This window comes from Nuphar pumila, chromosome 17 (assembly GCF_984573655.1).
Source record: "Nuphar pumila chromosome 17, dmNupPumi1.hap1.1, whole genome shotgun sequence".
NCBI lineage: Eukaryota > Viridiplantae > Streptophyta > Magnoliopsida > Nymphaeales > Nymphaeaceae > Nuphar > Nuphar pumila.
In genome coordinates this window covers 10,075,396-10,094,185 of record NC_143265.1, presented here as the reverse complement: position 1 = coordinate 10,094,185, position 18,790 = coordinate 10,075,396, and the positions used below count along the sequence as shown (strand labels likewise).

The window sequence follows — 18,790 nt, the reverse complement described above, 5'->3', positions numbered from 1 at the left end:
TAGGCAGTGTTTGTTGCGAACAGAAAAAAAAACATTGACTGGTAAAAAAAATGTCAAGCACGTTCACTATAATCTACACAGAAAAGTCAACAAAATTATGAGTTATAATGATGTTTAAACAGAAATATTGCACCTAAGAGATTTTATTACGTGTTTCTGGTCGAGGGTAGTTTATGATCTGACTAAAATGGAATTCAAACAAAAAAGGAAAAGAATACAATATAGCAGCAGTGTTCTCTAACAAACGCCATCATGTTCACATCCTACAGGGCACTCAAGACACTCAACAGCGACAAAATATTACAGAAAAAATGAAAGGAGAACTTAACCATCAGGCAATGTTCATATGCGTAAGATCTACACAAAATTTATTAACTAGGCATACAAACCAAATCAGACTGAGTGTGCACTGAGCACGAATCTGATTGAGTGCATATTTTGTCCCTTACCAACCAAGCTAATGATCTTACTAAATAGTCATTTGGTTTAATAATAATAATAACATATGATACACGGATCACCTTTGACAGGAATCAGTGATGTTAATTTACAAGGCTAATCCAACTAGATTTCCAGAGTAATAAAACAGATAATCGATTAACACCATCCATCTTTTGATGACAAATACTACTATAGTTAACATGAACGTTATTATAAATCAGTAATATTGGCAATCGACAACCAAAATTTCGTTTTATGATAAACTATAAGATGTGCTACTGAAAAACAAGTCTCAAATTTCACAATATTGAAAACAAAATGATACACAAGGCTGATAAAAATTATTGGATTTACAGAACTTGTAGCATGACAAAAAAATTCGATATACACAGCCTAGAAACATTCACATACACTGATTCAAAGCACATACTCATGGCTGTGTATCAATCGACCAGAGTATTTAGACTGGCACACTGCAGAACCCACAGTAATCCCTAAGGAAAATTTGTTTTTTTTTCATTTCCTGTCCTTCAATCCAAGATATAATAACCAATGAGTACAGATAAATTTTCCTAATATCAGAACATGCATATACAACTGCTCGATGTATAGCACATACGCAGAACCGAGACCCTGTGTTTGCGCTATATTGAATCCACAAAAAAAATGGATTGTGATGTAATAGCTCCCATGTTTGCACAAAGTACACTGTAAAATATGAGCAAAACCTACATTCGCCATCTAACAACATGATTTATAAACAGGAAGATTTTTGTATGGAGCCCTTGAAACAAAATGAGGATCTTCCAAAAACAAACTAAGATCCGCAAGAGAGAGTGTCTAAAAAGACATTAAAGCATAACCCTTAAAAAGGGTATAATGGGAAACACCAAAAAGAGAATAAAATATATTCTTTATTGAAGTGGGAACTCACAATGCTTAAGAAGCATTTTCATATCTTTACAAGAGGGGCTGCACCCCTATATATACAAGTGGGAAGAGGGGAGAAGAGGAGAGCTCTTAAGGAGCTCTCCTTGTAGCCGTTGGAATAGTCCAACAGTTAGAAATATAACCGTTGGACTATTCCAACAGTTACCTTTCTAGTTAAGTTCCAAGTGGAACTTAACTAGATAAGGTATGTCTAGTTCTATTAGAACTAGACACTAAAAAGTGCTAAAATAAAATAAAGAAAAATACAAAAAATAAGATAAAAATAGACAAATATATATAATAATAATATAAATATAAATAATAATAATATTATTATTTTATATATATATATATATTACATTTTAACACTCCCCCTCAAACTTACGGTACAATGAGCGAAAGTTTGTCTAAAAGGAACTGAAACCGGGGAGCAGCGAGAGGCTTTGTAAAGAAGTCTGCTAACTGATATTCTGAAGTAACATATGGTAGATCAATTGTCCCATGTAAATATTTATCTCTGACGTAGTGACAATCCATTTCGATGTGTTTGGTGCGTTCGTGGAATGTTCTGTTGTTTGCAATGTAAATCGCACTCTTGTTGTCACAGCACATTCGTGAAGCTTTTGTTGCTTTAGCTCCCATGTCAGCAAGCAGACATAGGAGCCAAACTACTTCCATGGTCGTGGTTTCCATGGCTCGGTATTCAGCTTTGGTGGATGATAGAGAGACCTTTTGTTGCTTTTTGCGCCTCCACGAGATTAAGGATTGACCTAAGAAGACACAAAAACCAATGGTTGAGTGTCTTTTATTGGGATCACCTCTCCAATCAGCATCAGTATATGCAATTAAATCAAGGGAGGAGGAGGAAGACAAGAAAAATCCTCGTGAAAGAGATGACTGGATGTATCTGATAATACGCATGACTGCTCCCATGTGAACAGAGGTGGGAGAATGTTGAAACTGGCTTGCTGTGTGAACAACATGTGCTATATCTGGTCTAGTAATGGATAGATAGGAAAGTGCCCCGACAAGCTGTCTGTAAGGAGTAAGATCTTCAAGAAGTTCTCCATCATCAATTTTCATTTTAATATTGACAACTTCTGGAGTGTCTACTTTCTTATCATCGGTAATGCCAGACCTGCAAAAATGTCAAAAGCAAATTTAGTTTGAGATAATAAATATCCTCTAGGAGAATAGGCGACTTCAATGCCTAAAAAATATCTCAATAAGCCTAAATTAGTCATTTTAAAGTGAGATTTAAGAAGTGTTTTGATGTTTTCAACTCCCTGTTTATCGCTTCCGGTGATGATCATATCATCCACATAGAGAAGAAACACAATAATTCCTGTATCAGAATTCTTAATAAACAAAGCAGTGCCAGTCAAACAAAATTGAAAACAAATATCAAGTATAACATAATTAAACCTATCTTACCAAGCTTTTGGTGCTTGTTTAAGTCCATAAAGGGTTTTTTCTAAGCGAAGGGCTTTACTCTTAGGCTGAGACCTGGAGGGGCTTCCATGTATACTTCTTCAACTAGCTTTTCATTTAGAAATGCATTTTTGACATCCATTTGAAAGATTGGCCATTTATTAATGGAGGCTAAGACAATTAAGGTTTTGACTGTTGTCATACGAGCAACAAGGGCAAAGGTTTCTTCATAATCAATGCCATATTCTTGAGCATAACCTCTGACTACTAATCGGGCTTTATATCTTTCAAGAGTGCCATCACTCTTGGTTTTAACCTTATAAACCCATCGACATCCTGTAGGTTTCTTTCCTGGAGGAAGGTCTTGAATAGTCCATGTAGAAGCCCTTTCGAGTGCATCTAACTCAACTTTCATGGCTTCTATCCATTTGACATCATTTTTTGCTTGAAAGTATGTAGATGGTTCCTCTTATGAGTGAATTAATGCAATAACTGCTCTATATTTAGGTGAGAAGGATTCGTATGACACAAATTTTTCTGGAGGCCTTGAGACTCGGGATGACCGTCTGTTGGAATGTCAGAATATCTTTCAAGTGCACATGGAAGATTAGGCTCTCGTCGTCTCGAATATTGTATATTAGTGTCTCTATGAACTTCTTCATCGTCAATATTATGATCAAGATTAATAATTCCTTGATCATTATCAAAGTTATAGTCAAGATCATATTCATTAGATTTTGATGTCATATCTAACAAAAAGGAGTACTCAGTGACTTCCTTTGGTTTTTCAAAATCAAAGAAGCTATCTTTTTCTAGAAAGGAAACATTTCTGGATACATATAATCTATCATTCTTGAAGTCAAAACACCTATAACCTTTTTGATTTTCAGCATATCCTAAAAAGGCACAAGGAATCGCACGAGGCGAAAGTTTATCATTTTTGTCCGTAAATATAAAACACTTGTATCCAAATATTCTCAGTCTAGAGTAATCTGGAGAAACGTTCATAAGTTTTTCAATTGAAGTTATATTTTGCAAAGAAGAGGATGACATCCTATTAATCAGATAGGTGGCAGTTAAGGCAACTTCTGCCCAAAAATCTTTCGGGACTTGGTTTGGTATTAATAAAGTTCTAGTGGTTTCCATAATATGACGATGTTTACGTTCTGTCAACCCATTTTGTTGAGGTGTGTATGGACAAAACCTTTGATGTGTGATGCCATGTAAGTTAAGGTAATTTTTAAAATCTGTGGATAAAAATTCTTCCCTGAATCTGTGCGAAACATGGTAATATCATTTTGAAATTTGTTTTTAACCATATTATGAAATGTCTGAAAGTATGAAAATACTTCGGACTTATGTTTAAGAAAGTAAATCCATGTATGTCGGAAAAAATCATCGACAAAAATAACGTAATAGGCAAATCCTTCTTTAGAAATTACTGGTGCAGAACCCCAAACATCCGAGTGTACTAATTCAAGTGGTCTTGAAGAGATAAAAGTTCTGTTCTGAAATGGTAATCTTTTCATTTTGTCAAGAATACAATCTTTACAAGTAAATGTTTCAGAGTTACAAAATTTTTCTAGATTTTGAAAATGTTGGATTTTGTCTATATGTGGATGACCAAGTCTTTTGTACCACAACTCCTATTCATTTTTCTGAATGTTATAACAAAAGACATTCTTCGGCATTTCCAAAAAACCCATGTAATAGAGTCCTCCCTCTCTATGGCCTTCCCCAATCAGCTTTTCTGACCGGCGATCCTGTACCCAGCAACCATGAGAAGAAAAAGAAATATTACACCCATGATCAAATATTTGAGAAATGGATAAAAGATTTAAATTTAATTTGAAAATATATCTAACTTCTGGGATAAAAAATTTCTCGATTTTATGGATTTTTTCAATTTTTTTATTCCTTCTATTTCAAGAGAAGTTTCATCAGCTGTAAAAACTTTTGATACACTTATTTTATTTTTAACACATTCGGATAGACTTTTATCATTTGGAGTCATATGGAAAGAAGCATCAGAGTCAAGAAGCCAAGGGAAGTTACCTGGATCGAAAAAAGATGAAGCAACTGCCCCAGTTGAAGCTTCAGATGAAGATGAAGCTCCTTTGATGAGAGGTTGGAGAATCTTTATTAGTTGGGCCATGGAAACTTGTACATCCTGATCTTTGGGCTCCGATCTAGCAATCACAACTCTCTTTCTCTCTGAGCTTCTTGAGCTTGGGACACTGTGACCTGTAGTGTCCAGGTTCATGACAATGATGGCAAATAACTTTTTTCTTGTCATAGTCACTACTTTGTCGGTTAAAATGAGGTGGTATATAAGATCGTACATGATTCCCTGGTCTAGATACAGCTAGAACGAAATCATCTTCAGTTTTTTGAGTATTCTTCTTGATTCTGTTTTCCTCCATAGTTAGTTATTCTATAGTATCGACAATAGAGAGAACTTTTCCTCGATAAAGAAGAGCCGATTTAGTCGACTCGAATTTCGGTCTTAGACCGTTTACAAATTGGTAAAAATGCTCCATGTCAAGTTGCTTTTGCCAGAGCTCAATATCCTCGGGACATTGTCGTTTTGGCTCTAAAATAGCCAATTCACCCCAAAGTTCGGATAATTCATTATAGTATTCTCGTATAGTTTTATCACCTTGGGTCATTGATCTAGCCTTTTATTGAAGATTGCACACATGTGCAATATCTTTTAGGGAATACATATTTTTCAGATATTCTCATGCCTTATCGGCATGCTCAAACTTGGCAAGACTAGAGCATTTCTTTATGTCAACGCTATTGATTAGCCATGACATAATTTTAGCATGCGCTATTCTCCATTCTTTCCAACTTTTTTCAAAGTTGGCTAAGGTTTTATTTTTCTCTCATTCGGTTAAAAGAACTTCTTTATCACCTTCCATTTTAGTGAGAACAAGTTTAGGTTCTGAATCAGAACCATCTACTATGCCCCACAACCCTTTTCCCCATATATGGTGCTTCATTATTGAAGCCCACATTACATAATTTGTGTCGTTTAGCTTCATGGGTATGATGGTGATTTTATCTTGATCATCCATCTTTTACAAAGGTGATAAAATAAGGAGAAAAAAAAAATAAAGAAAGAAAAAGAGAGGGTAAAAGAGAGCAAACATGATATTTTGATGCAACGAGCCTTTCTTTTATCTCCTTCCTTCAAACGAGGCTTTAAAAACCACAACCAAGGTGATAAAACACCTTTGCAAGCTTGGCACGAAAAACGAGGCAAGAAATCTTCACGATGTATGATGAACCTTGCTCTGATACCATGAAACAAAATGAGGATCTTCCAAAAATGAACTAAGATCCGCAAGAGAGAGTGTCTAAAAAGACATTAAAGCATAACCCTTAAAAAAGGTATAATGGGAAACACAAAAAAGAGAATAAAATATATTCTTTATTGAAATGGGAACTCATAATGCTTCAGAAGCATTTTCATATCTTTACAAGAGGGGCTGGACCCCTATATATACAAGTGGGAAGAGGGGAGAAAAGGAGAGCTCTTAAGGAGCTCTCCTTGTAGCCGTTGGAATAGTTCAACAGTTAGAAATGTAACCGTTGGACTATTCCAACAGTTATCTTTCTAGTTAAGGTATGTCTAGTTCTATTAGAACTAGACACTAAAAAGTGCTAAAATAAAATAAAGAAAAATACAGAAAACTAAGATAAAAATAGATAAATATATATAATAATAATAATATAAAAATATATATATAAATATATATATATATATAAAAATATATATATATATATATAAATATATATATATATATATATAAATATATATATATATATAAATATATATATATAAATATATATATATATATACATATATAAATATATAAAAATATATATAAATATAAATATATATATATATATATATATAAATATATATATATTACATTTTAACAGCCCTAAATGACATACTTAAAACCAGTGTTGTGAAAAGCGTTGAGGCGTAGCGAGGCGCTCCACCAAAATCTGAGGCGAGGCGTAAGCCTCGAGGCGCAAAGCGTAAGCCTCAAAAAAAATTTTTTAACTTAAAAAAAACTATAAAAATTATCTAAAATTATAAATAAATAAGAAATGCTTTATTGATGAAGCGCCAACCAACACGAAATAAAAAATCTCAAATAAATACGAAAAAAATATGAGATTAACATGTAAAAGTAACATTAATGCAACAACTTGATCTATATAAGTATCTAATTGCATAAATATGAGCATTCATTCAATGAAAAACTAACATTAACAACATAATGCATATTAGCACTAACAACATCATGTCATAATTAAAAAATGATGTTAACATTAACAACCAAATGTTAATGTATTTGTCCAGAATTCTTCAAAATGAGAGTGTTAACATTCACAATTACAACTGAAAGTCCCAAAAAGCATATAAATGGCTAATAACTCTATGATATGAATTAGGGCCTAGACTCTTGTTGTGTCTCGTCATCATCAATATTTAAGTCTTCAATATCATCATCTGAAGAATCCATATAAATAAGTTCTTCTTCATCTTCATTCTCTGACTCTTCATCATCTACACTTTCTTCATCCATGTCCTCAATTACTTCTTTTGCTTTTCTTTTTTCTTCAATAAAAAATCATGTATTAAATATTTATGTTATGTAATTAAAAAAATACCTTTATATTCATAGCTAGGTAAAAGGAATATAACTTTACCTCGATCTCTTGAAGACATGTCTTGCCTAGAACCACTTTGTGAAACATGAGGTGAAATGACTTTTTCAATAAGCACATGCTCAATGACATTTATGTCGAAGTTCGGATCCAACCATAAATCCTCCAACCAATTAGGATCACTTGGCAACACTGGATCTTTCTTCTCCACAATCCACTCATCGTCTGAGTCTATATGATCTTGACATATAGGGTCTTTGGTAGCCCTCCTCTTCATATTTCTCTCTCTTAATTTCATATTGTACATTACAAAAACCAATGCATTCATCTTCTCTTGTTCAAGTCTATTCCTTCGTTTTTTATGTACCTATAATTTCAAATCATTGATAATCAAATATAAGATAAATTAAACTTTTAAAAATGTATTTCAAAAATAAAATACAAAGTCACAAACCAATGAGAAAGTACTCCAATTCCTCTCACAGTCCGATGCACTGCATGTCAAACTTAAAATTCGAATTGCAAAATTCATCAACTCAGGATTTTCGTGCCCAAATGAACTCCACCAATCAACTGTATTCAAATAAAATAATAAAAAATTGCTAAAAACATTAAGAATGTCATAATTAACAAAAACATAAAAAAATATTGACAAATAACAACATAATTGCAAACTTACCAGGACTTTTTAATTTTCTTGTTGTAACAGCTGCCTCTCTGCCAAACAAGCCCTTTCCCTTTTTAAATGCATCGATTTGTGTTGTAATTTTCAACCGAATATTTGCATCAAAACTAATTTTTCAACACAATTATAAAAGCCACTTATAACTTCTCCATCAGGGTTGAAGTTGTCAGCATAATGAAAATGTGGATTTAAATAATAGGCAGCTGCATGCAAAGGCTTATGAAGTTGCAAGTCCCATCGTCTATCAATGATATCCCAAATAAGTTTATATTTTCTTTCGACATTGTCAAGGTTTGAAGCAATTTCCTCCTTCGCTCTATCCATTGCCTCATACAAAAATCCCATAGCAGGTTCGTCTGCATCAACGAGTCGCAACACTTTTACGAGAGGTAGTGTAGCTTTAATTGCATATGATATGGCACCCAAAACTTATGATCATTAAGAACAATATAAGAAATGTTCTTAACATCAGATTTCTTATAGTAATTAGATGTTCTAAAATTTGAAGATAAAAACATCGACTTTAACTCTTTCTTATAACATCCAATACTATGAAGTGTAAGATATGTTGTGGTAAAACGAGTGACGGCTGGACGCAGAAGTTCTTTCTTCTTTCTGAATTTTCTTATTAAATTTAATACCCATGCATGACTATAAATGTGTCTTGTAATTTTTTTTGCCTTTTTCACTGTATCTTTAAAAATTGATATCTTTCCAATATCTTCTAACATAAGATCCAAGCAGTGCGTTGCACATGGTGTCCAAAAACATGTTTTTTATGCTGTTAACATATTTCCAGTTGCCACATAATTTGGTGCATTATCTGTAATGAATTGCACCACATTACTTTCACCAACTTCTTTAACAACTTCTTCAAACAACTTACACAAATTTGCATCAGTTTTTTCCATGTCGCTGATGTCAACGGACTTCAAAAATACTGTCCCAGATGAGCTGTTCACAAGAAAATTAATTAAGTTTCTTCCTTTTCCATCTGTCCAACCATCTGCCATAATACTGCAACCAACCTTTGACCATTCTTTTTTGAACTCTTTCAAAATTTCATGAGTACAATCTACCTCGTCCTTCAAAATCCACATTCTGATCTCATGATAAGAAGGCGGTTTGAACCCTCGCCCATAATTTGCAATAGCTTCTACCATTGCACCAAAATATGGACTGTTGCAAAGATTAAATGATAAGGCATTTGCATAAAAAAAATCTACCAATGGCACAACATACCTTTTTTCTTTTATCCCTTTTGAAAGCAGTGTTTATTGTGGTTTGTCGTGCTTCTTTGTTCACAAAAAGGTCCATAGGACCACCTGTACTTGTTTTTGCATTACTACATGATCCACTAGTTTCTTTATTCACATTATCGCCTGTTGATGATCCAAAATAGACACTTCTCCCGATATCCAACTTGTTTTGTTCTAACTCTTCTTTCTTTTGCTTCTGATCCTTTAGATGATTCTGAAAAAATCTTTTCACATCAGGTGGAACCGCTTCGCACATGCTTACACCATGCTTTGTGCCAGCTAAGTGATGTTTTAGCCTATAGATGCCTCCTGTAGTCTCTTTATGACAGTAATTGCAAATTACATGTCCTACGAGTTTGAGATCTTTAGTAGGATTTAGAACTTTAACTCCATGATCCCATCCTACATCTTTTGCCATTGTTCAACTGCAAAAATACATAACACAAAATATATATTAACATCATGCATTCTGTTGACCACATTACATGAAAACAAATGCAAAATAGACAATCCTGGTGTATAAGCTATATAGGAATCCTAGAAAAAAACATAATTGAGCAACAGGAGCTACGCTGCTCATGTGTGCCAAAGTAATAGAAACAAAACAATGACGGTATACATAACTCTTTTGTAACGTAACAGACTAATATGCAACATGCTAACGGAAGGCATAATAGTAAGGAAGTTGCAAATCTATCAAAATATAATGTGAGTTGAAAGGTCCTTTAAGTAATTTGTCCATCTTAACCAGGTTTGGTCCGTTGCAGGTTTTGTAAACCAAACCCATGTTTGTGATCTCTTTAGTTCTTTTAGTTGAAAAAGCTATATGACGGTGAATTATGAGCGTGGGGTGTGTTACACTTGCATACGAGGGCTCTCAAAAAAAAAAAAGACCAACCTTTCATCAGGATCCAAACCCAACCATGGAGGCCACAATGGCAAGGGTGAGGTCTGAAACAGAGCCATTTCTCATGCACCCGACCATGGAGGCCACAATGACAATGGCAAAAGCTCCAAAACAGAGCCATTTAGCCTATCAGCGCAACTTGGGAAAAAGATCCCAAACAGTCATTCTCTCTGTAAATCCCCCGACGGAATCCGATCAAGTTTCTCTAGCCTGTCATTCCGGCCAATGCAGAGAAGCAGCGAACATGTTCATCCCGGGCCTGCAATGCTTCCTTCTTGTTTAACCAACACTGGATATGTACGTAGTATGTTTGGTTTTCATAAATAGGAAGGGATTGTCTTTCATAAATTTACCTGAAGCACGCAACATTTTTCATGGAATGCAAATGCTTCAACTCGCAAGCAAAATTCCCAACTTCACAAAGATCACACTTATCATAACTTGGAACAAGCTAACAGTCGAACAAAGATAATTTGAAACCAACCACAAATATTAAAAATATACCCCTATGCAATTTTTGCCGAACAATGTCAAAGACTAACATGTGATGCTCACCGCAAGCACACATCGATGCCTGATTGAAACAGGAGATGAGGTTTAACTACTACAAATCACAGGTGGGCCAGTCACAACTTGTGGCAATCATACACGAATTCTAGGAATGACAAGCAAACGAGCATCTCGATCACGATTAAGCAGGAATATTGTGAATCATGTTAAGCAGGAGAATAAACAAGCAGGGGGTAACCCCCTGCCTGGCGACAAGGTGAGCGACAGGGGGCAGAGCCCCCTACCGAAAAAGAACAAGACAGGGGGCTTCAACCCCCTGTCGGTCGGCCAAGAGAGAAAAGCAGAGGGGGGGGGGGACCCCTGCCCTGCCCACGAAAGGCGACGACAGGGGCTCCGCCCCCCTGTCGGTCGACCAAGAGAGAAAAGCAGAGGGGGGGGGACCCCCTGCCCACGAGAGGCGACGACAGGGAGCCCCGCCCCCTGTCGGTCGACCCCAAAAGAAAGGCAGGGGGTAATCCCCTGCCGAAGAGAGGCGATGACAGGGGGCTCTGCCCCCTTGTCGGTCGACCCATCACGGAGAAGAAGAAGCAAATAAGGTTTACCTGTCACTGGAAAACGCAGAGGAAAGGCGGCGTCGGGGATGTCGGTCGAGGTCGCCGGAACGGACAACAGTGGTGGTGAGTCGCTGGTGCCCTCGCAACAGAGAAAAGACGGTGGTGGCTGGCGGGTCGTCGATGCCTTCTCAGCAGAGGAAAGAAGAAGGTGGAAGAGGCGATGACCGACGGCAGGTGGTGGCCGGCGACAACGGTCGCGGGGGACGAGAGGGGATGGAGTGGAGAGAGAAGGGCCTGTGTCTTTTTTAAAGACACAGGTTCTCGATCCTTCGAGAATACGGGCCCGGGTCCGGGTCAGACTCGGGTCCGGGCCATCGGATTTTTTAATGCGTGCCTCATGTTGAGACACGCCTCGCCTCAAGGCGCTTGAGGCGTACATGTTTACGGTATTGCGCTTTTTAAGTGCACCTCAAGGCAAAAATGCCCTCGCCTCGAGGCGATGCACGCTTTTTGCGCCTTGAGGCGCGTTTTAACAACACTGCTCAAAACAAAAAAAAAATCATCGTCTCTATGTCCCATACGCAATCCTCATAGTTGTCTTCATACGAAAAACTAAAAACTAATTGAAACCCTTTCGGTTTGGGGTATACAATGATACATTACAGGCTTGAAACACAATACGCTCGCAAAACATAATAAAATCCTACCTCTTTGCAGCCCCCCCCCCCCCCCCCTCTTTTTTTTTCCTTGCTGAGTTTTGCTGCAGCCGTGCGCCTCCTTTTCCAAATTCGAGAGAGAGAGAGAGAGAGAGAGAGAGAGAGAGAGAGAGAGAGAGAGAGAGAGAGAGAGAGAGAGAGAGAGAGAGAGAGAGAGAGAGAGAGATGGGGTTTTAAAAAAATGTGTGAGGGTCAGTTAGGGGAGAGAATGGGGGGAGGACGTGGGGGAGTGGGGGTCGGTTACCCCAACTCTCCAACGGCTGTGTGAAATCGCAACCCGCTCTTTCTTTTTTTAAATCCCTTAGGGTTTACTTAAGGAAACCCCACCCACCCATTCACGAGTTTTTTTTTTCATGTTTACCTTTTAACGCACCAAGGTTGCGGGTTTGGTTCGACCGAACCCGTGACCTGCGACCCGTGACCCACATCAAGTTGGGTCCATCCTTGGGCCTATCCGGATCGATCCATGGATCCAGATCTTCTTTTAGATTTTTAAGGTATTAATCTTTAAATTTTTAAATATAAACCCTAACTGGATTTCTTTGGACCCAAATACATTATCATGGATGTCAACAACTTATTATGGGTCCAAAATCCATCGTGCTCATAAAACCCTCTTAAGAAATACGGATCTAAGGATCCGAATTTTTCTTCACACTATGATCCGAATTATCATACATGGATCTAGACCATTATTATGGATCCAAATCATAAAAATTCTAATTGGATCATCGCCATATTTAAATCTTCGATGTCCAGGATCCAAATGCAATATTGTGGATCCGAACGTCGCATAGACTATTACGAATCCCCATAAGGTGTCATAGGTCTGATATAGAGATTTTCTTATTAAGAATCTGATTTAAACTTCGTGGATCCACTACATCCGTCCTGGATCCAATATCAATTCTAACCCGGATATTTAGGATCCGATATCAGAGACCCGATCCATTTGACCAAAGTCTATTATTAAATATCCCATTAAGGTTCACGATCCGATATCTAAGATCCGAATGGAATATTGAAGTTTCAATCAGAATATTAGGGATCCAACATTGAAGATCCAAATAGGATATCCGAGATCGAAATACGACTAAACAAATATGACACTAAAAATATCCTTGTATTAGCTTAAGGATATAAAGTTAAAGTTTATTTATCTGATAAAATTCACACTTATTACAAATCAATTTCTTTTTTAGGTCCTTTGCTATCGAACCCATTTGTATTTTCAAGAAAGGTGACATCTTTTGAAACGTAGAGTTTGTTATTTATTGGATCAAAACATCGATACTCTTTTGAATTTTCACTGTAGCCCAAGAAAACACATTCAATGGCTTTTGGAGATAATTTATCATTTTTATGAGTAAGTACATAACACTTGCAACCAAAGATTCTTAGTCTTTTAAAATCGGGAGTCATTTTAAAAAGTTTTTCAAATAGAGAAACATTTTGTAATGAAGACGAATGAGTTCTATTTATTAAGTTGAGGTTAAAACGGCTTTGGCCCATTTTTTTTTTTGGAATGTCCCTTGAAATTGAAAGAGTCCTAGTGGTTTCTATTATATATCTATACTTTATTTCCGCTAACCTATTTTGTTGCGGTCTAGGACAAAATATTTGATCACAAATTTCATTTTGTTTCAAGTAGCTTTGAAAATTACTCCTCTCCCGAATTAGATCTAAGAATGTATTAGTTGTTAAGAAATTGATTTTTAACCATTATATGAAATTCCTTAAAAAAAGAGAACACATCAGATTTATGATTTAGAAAATAAATCCATGTGTATCTAGTAAAATAAAAAAAAATAACATAATAAGAGTAACCTACAGGACCCCATACATCCGAATGCACTAATTCAAAAGGCTGAGTAGAAATAAAAGTTCTTTGAGGAAAGGAAATAACTTTTATTTTTTCAAAAATAAAGAGATACACCTTCGAAAAACTAGGATGCCCAAGTCTCTTATGCCAAGTATCAATACTTTTGTCTTGTACATAATTACAAAATAACTTGGGTGGAAGGGATAAAAAATCTATAAAGTAAAGATCGACTCCCCTATGGCCTTGCCCAATCAGTTTCCTTGACTGGAGATCCTGCACGGTGCAATCTTTAGATGATTTTTTTTTGTAACAATGATTGAAAATTTAAGAGACGGAAAAAATATTTAAATTTAATTTTGGAACGACCCTTATTCTTGGAACAAAAAATTTTTGAGAAATTTTTGAGTCAAGTGTTCAAATACTATTTATTTCTAAAGAAATTCCATCGGCCGTTGAAACATAGGATGAAGTAGAATTAGTGCAAACTTCGGAGATAACATTCTTATGAGGTGTCATATGAAAGGAAACACCCGAGTCAAGAATCCACATACTTGGAGGATATGAAGAAGATGCATGGTGGCACCCGAAGTAGAAGATGATTTGAGAAGTTGTTGAAGTGCCTCTGATATTTGGCTAAATGTGTCTTTAATATCTCTTCCATTTTTGTTTGTTTCTTCTTTCTTGGGTGTGATTTCTCCAACGGAAGCAATTTTGCCTTTAAGCTTTGGGCATACCGGTTTAATGTGTCCCAGTTCATTACAATAGTGGCAAATAACACCCTTCCTATATCCACTATTATAGTTGGACCCATTATTATAGTTATTTTGTTTTACAAAGTAGGGGGGCTTATAGGCCCTTACATTGGAACCCGACCTAGTAATGGCCGAAACATCATCATTCTTATTTGTCATGCCAATATGAGTTTCTTCTTGATATACCTCGGCAAGAGCATCTTCAAAAAGCATAACTTTCGTTCTATTAAGGAGAGAGAACCTTATTTGTTCAAATTTCGGTTTTAGACAATTAAGGAAATGAAAAAAGTGTTCCTTATCAATTTGCTCTCTTCTAATCTTAACATCTTCAGGAGCCATCCATTTAGGCTCAAGAAGTGCTAATTCATCCCAAAAATGAGACAAAATATTAAAATAATCTCGAACACATATGTCCCTTTGCTTAATGGATCTAATTTTGTCTTGACAAAAATATTGTCTAGCAAGATCCTTTTGGATATATATAAAAGAACCAAGCTTTATTGGCTCTTCTAAATTTAGCAATGTTGGCACATATTTTTATGTCAACATTGTTCATAAACCATGCCAAAATTTTTGTATGATTGCTTTCCCAATCCTCTATCTTTATATAACTTTAACACGATTATCTCCAACAAAAGCTTTCTCAACACCCTCTTCGACCTTGGTGAGCTTTAACGATGATTCAATAAAAGTTTCCATCACAAAGCCCTAAAGTTTCTTTCTTCTAAAATGATTTTCCATAGCCGAAGCCTATATCAAGTAGTTGGATCCATTGAGTTTGAAGAAGAGCTCCACTCTTGATTCATGCTCCACAACGAAAAATAGATAGCTAAAGAGGAGGAAAAGGCAACACACCTTTGTCACGATCTTCAATCACCACAAGCAAGACCTCCAAGATCAAGAGAACCCAATGGGCTCTAATACCATGTAATGATATGAGGGATCACAAGGGATATCCCTAAACACGCAATAGCAAGTCTTTGATGGGCAAGATACATAAAGTTAACAAGGTATCTAGGCACAATAGCACAAGAGAGCACAAAAGAACATAAAAAAACAATATATTTTATTGATAAAAAGCTCTAAAGAGCCATGCATATAAGAGGGGACAAGGTCCCCCTTTTATACACAAAGGGGAGCTCAATAGAGCTGTTGGGAGCTCCCCAATCCCAACAGTCCTATAATGTGGACAGTTTAGTTCATGGTTAAAAAGTGAAAATAGAAAAAGTAAAAAATAAAAAGGAGAAAAGTCCCTAATTGACTGAGCTAAGTACATATGATAAAAAAGACAAATACCTGAGGGTTATGTTAATATACAACTATATACATATATATATCAAAATATATATGTATATAATAGCATACAGGAATACATAAATGCATACATTTTAAGATGATGATGTGTTTGTGTGTGCATGTGTGCATTTCTGTTGTGTTTAATGAGTGTAAAAATACCTGACTGCCTATTAACTCATGTTTCATTTCCTCCCATTGTTTTCTTGTTTATATCTGTGGGTACACATGTTCTAGCATTCATGGTACACCTTAAGGGCAGGGGTCAAGCAATGAGAGAGCTTTTTTTCTGTTTGGTGACTTAGGAATTCATGAACTCCATTCTCCTGTTGCAATTTTTTATGTGGAGAAAATCCTGTTATAACAATTAGACCCCAAGTTCTTCATGATAAGTTTGGAAACTGATTTTGTCATTCATGTGATTCTATTAGGGATTTGATTTTAGACAACTCTTGGGCTTCTTTTGACTAAATGATGTCATCTGCACTGTTGAAACTGCTTTTGGATGCTTTCTAGACTTGTAATTTTCTTAATAGGTCTTAATTCACTTATATTTATCTCTCCTTAGGAAACTTAGCCTTACTTTCTAGGCTGTCCATGAAGATGAGCATTCATTCGACAGCTTGAGTTGATATTGCCTTTATACCTCTGTTGCAATCATGATATCAATCCATTCAGGTAGTTTTGCTTGGGTAACATGAAATATTGGTTGATATACGTTATTTCATTGAATCACATATTCGTCTGTCATGTAATTGCACTAACTAGTTCAAAATATTCTAGAACAAAAACTATAATAACAAAATTACAGTTTCTGAATAACTTATCACTTGCCTTGCCTGATCATTTGATCTAGCCTCTAAGTCACATTCTTTGGAGACCGTCATCTTTGAAAGAAAATCTTTGCACTGGCTAGAAGGAAAATGAGATTTACTAGTCCTGTAACATTGTAACTTGTGTCAGGACCTGCTATTCATTGATTCATTCCTATTCTTGTTACTGATTACCATTTTGAGCATCATCCTCACTATTGTATATTGATGGATAGCTTTTCGTTGTTGTTCAATGAAATACAGCTGCAGAAGTGCATGCTTTCTGAACTGTTCCTGTTTTGTTGTTCTTTTTTATGGGAGAAAGAACTATCTTGTTCGTTATCCTAGTAGTTGTGGGGCATCTCTGGGAAATAGTTGCATCATTAAATTTTACACATCAGTTTCTTTATAAGATTGGTTTTCACGTCTCTAATACATTTATGCATCATCCCATTGTTTCTCTTAGTACGATTCAGATCTTATGTTACATGACTTTGTGTTTGTGTGCATATTCTTGTTTGCACAATGCAATTAAACTCTTTTTTTTGCTAGGATCCTGCTCGTGCTTGCTATGGCCCTAAGCATGTTGAGGTTGCCCATGAGAGAATGGCTATTCAGACAGTTCTTATCATTGATGATCTTTTTAGGTAATAATTTTACATGAAATGCTTGTTCTCACCTTACCTCCATGTAGTAGAAATTATTGGATGTTACCTTAGAAAACTTGAATTGGTGAACTTAATTTGTCTTTAAAGAGCTACTAGCATTGACATACGTAGTTCGTTACTTCTGTTCTTTTTCTCCAAGCAGCTGACTAGAATCAAGCTGTTTCTTCAAATCCCAACAATCTTGTGTTCTTAAATGATATCTATATGAAATCATAATTTCTGCAACTTAACTTGATCAGCTATAACAATTCATTTCTTGTTTCCACAGATGTTCTGATGTCAAGACAAGGCAAAAATATGTGAACTTGATTGACTCTGTCAAGAAATTGGGGGGCGCAGCTCATGTGTTCTCTTCTATGCATGTCTCCGGCGAACGTAAGGCTAAAATTCGTGTTCATCCCCTAGTATTTTTTCTCTCCCCATTGAGTCTTATTACCAGTGTTTCTGCTGTGTTGCATTTGCAGAATTAGCACAACTCACTGGAATTGCTGCTATTTTAAGATTTCCACTACCTGACCTTGAAGATATAGAGATGTGAAGTTGATGCTTCTTTCCTATTTTTTCAGCACAAGACAAATCCTAATTTGAAGCCCAACCCCTCGTCCGTATATATGATTGAGCTTTGTTTCTAATTTCTGAAGGATTGTTTACTTCCTGTTTTGGATGCAGTCTGGATTTCAGAAACTACATGTCAATTTCTCGTGTTAATTGTTGTAAGATTGCAGTAACGACTTCAGTAATATAATGGGTTTTATTATTCAAGCTTGATCTGTTATGTATATTTGATGCTTGATATGCATCTTTTTTTTATTAAAGTTGTAGAAGTCCTGGAAAGATGCTAAATGCTTCTGATGGCCCATCTTAATTTCTGCCCGAGAGAATAAAAATAAATTGTCATGCGGATGATCATTTATTCCTTTAATTATTTGATCAGTATGTCATTTATATAAAACAAAGATAAATAAATTGTGTAGCGCCTCAAAATGTAACCCAATTTTTTAGAAGATTTTTTTTATAACAGCGAAAACAATCATTTCATTGGGTTAAGCATTGAGGCGTATTACAGGATTGATCAAGCAACAAAATTTATTTTATTTCAAAATCAAATAAATAATGACATCAGAGTTTCAATGACATGAACTAATATATCAATATGAAATCAATCTATCCCGAGAACAGTAAAACAAATCTTGATCGAAGTCTCATCCCGCAGCAGCTCATAAATTCTATTCTTTACCTGAAAAATGATAAATTTATATAAATTAAACTACAACCATCTAAGTAGAAAATACTGTAATTTTTTTACAGGTATATCATGTGT

General features: G+C 35.7%; 1 protein-coding gene across 1 annotated transcript in view; it reads left to right on the top strand.

The window, feature by feature from the left end:
• The window catches only part of LOC149811602 (protein PELOTA 1-like), a 30,762-nt gene extending 12,531 nt beyond the window's left edge, over positions 1 to 18,231 (top strand). The window contains exons 14-16 of the mRNA XM_089993637.1: positions 17,354 to 17,448; positions 17,738 to 17,844; positions 17,934 to 18,231. Coding sequence (XP_089849763.1) covers positions 17,354 to 17,448; positions 17,738 to 17,844; positions 17,934 to 18,007 — 276 coding nt within the window. The 3' untranslated portion in view covers positions 18,008 to 18,231. The remainder of the gene's footprint in view (positions 1 to 17,353; positions 17,449 to 17,737; positions 17,845 to 17,933) is intronic.
• Positions 18,232 to 18,790: the final 559 nt, after the last annotated feature.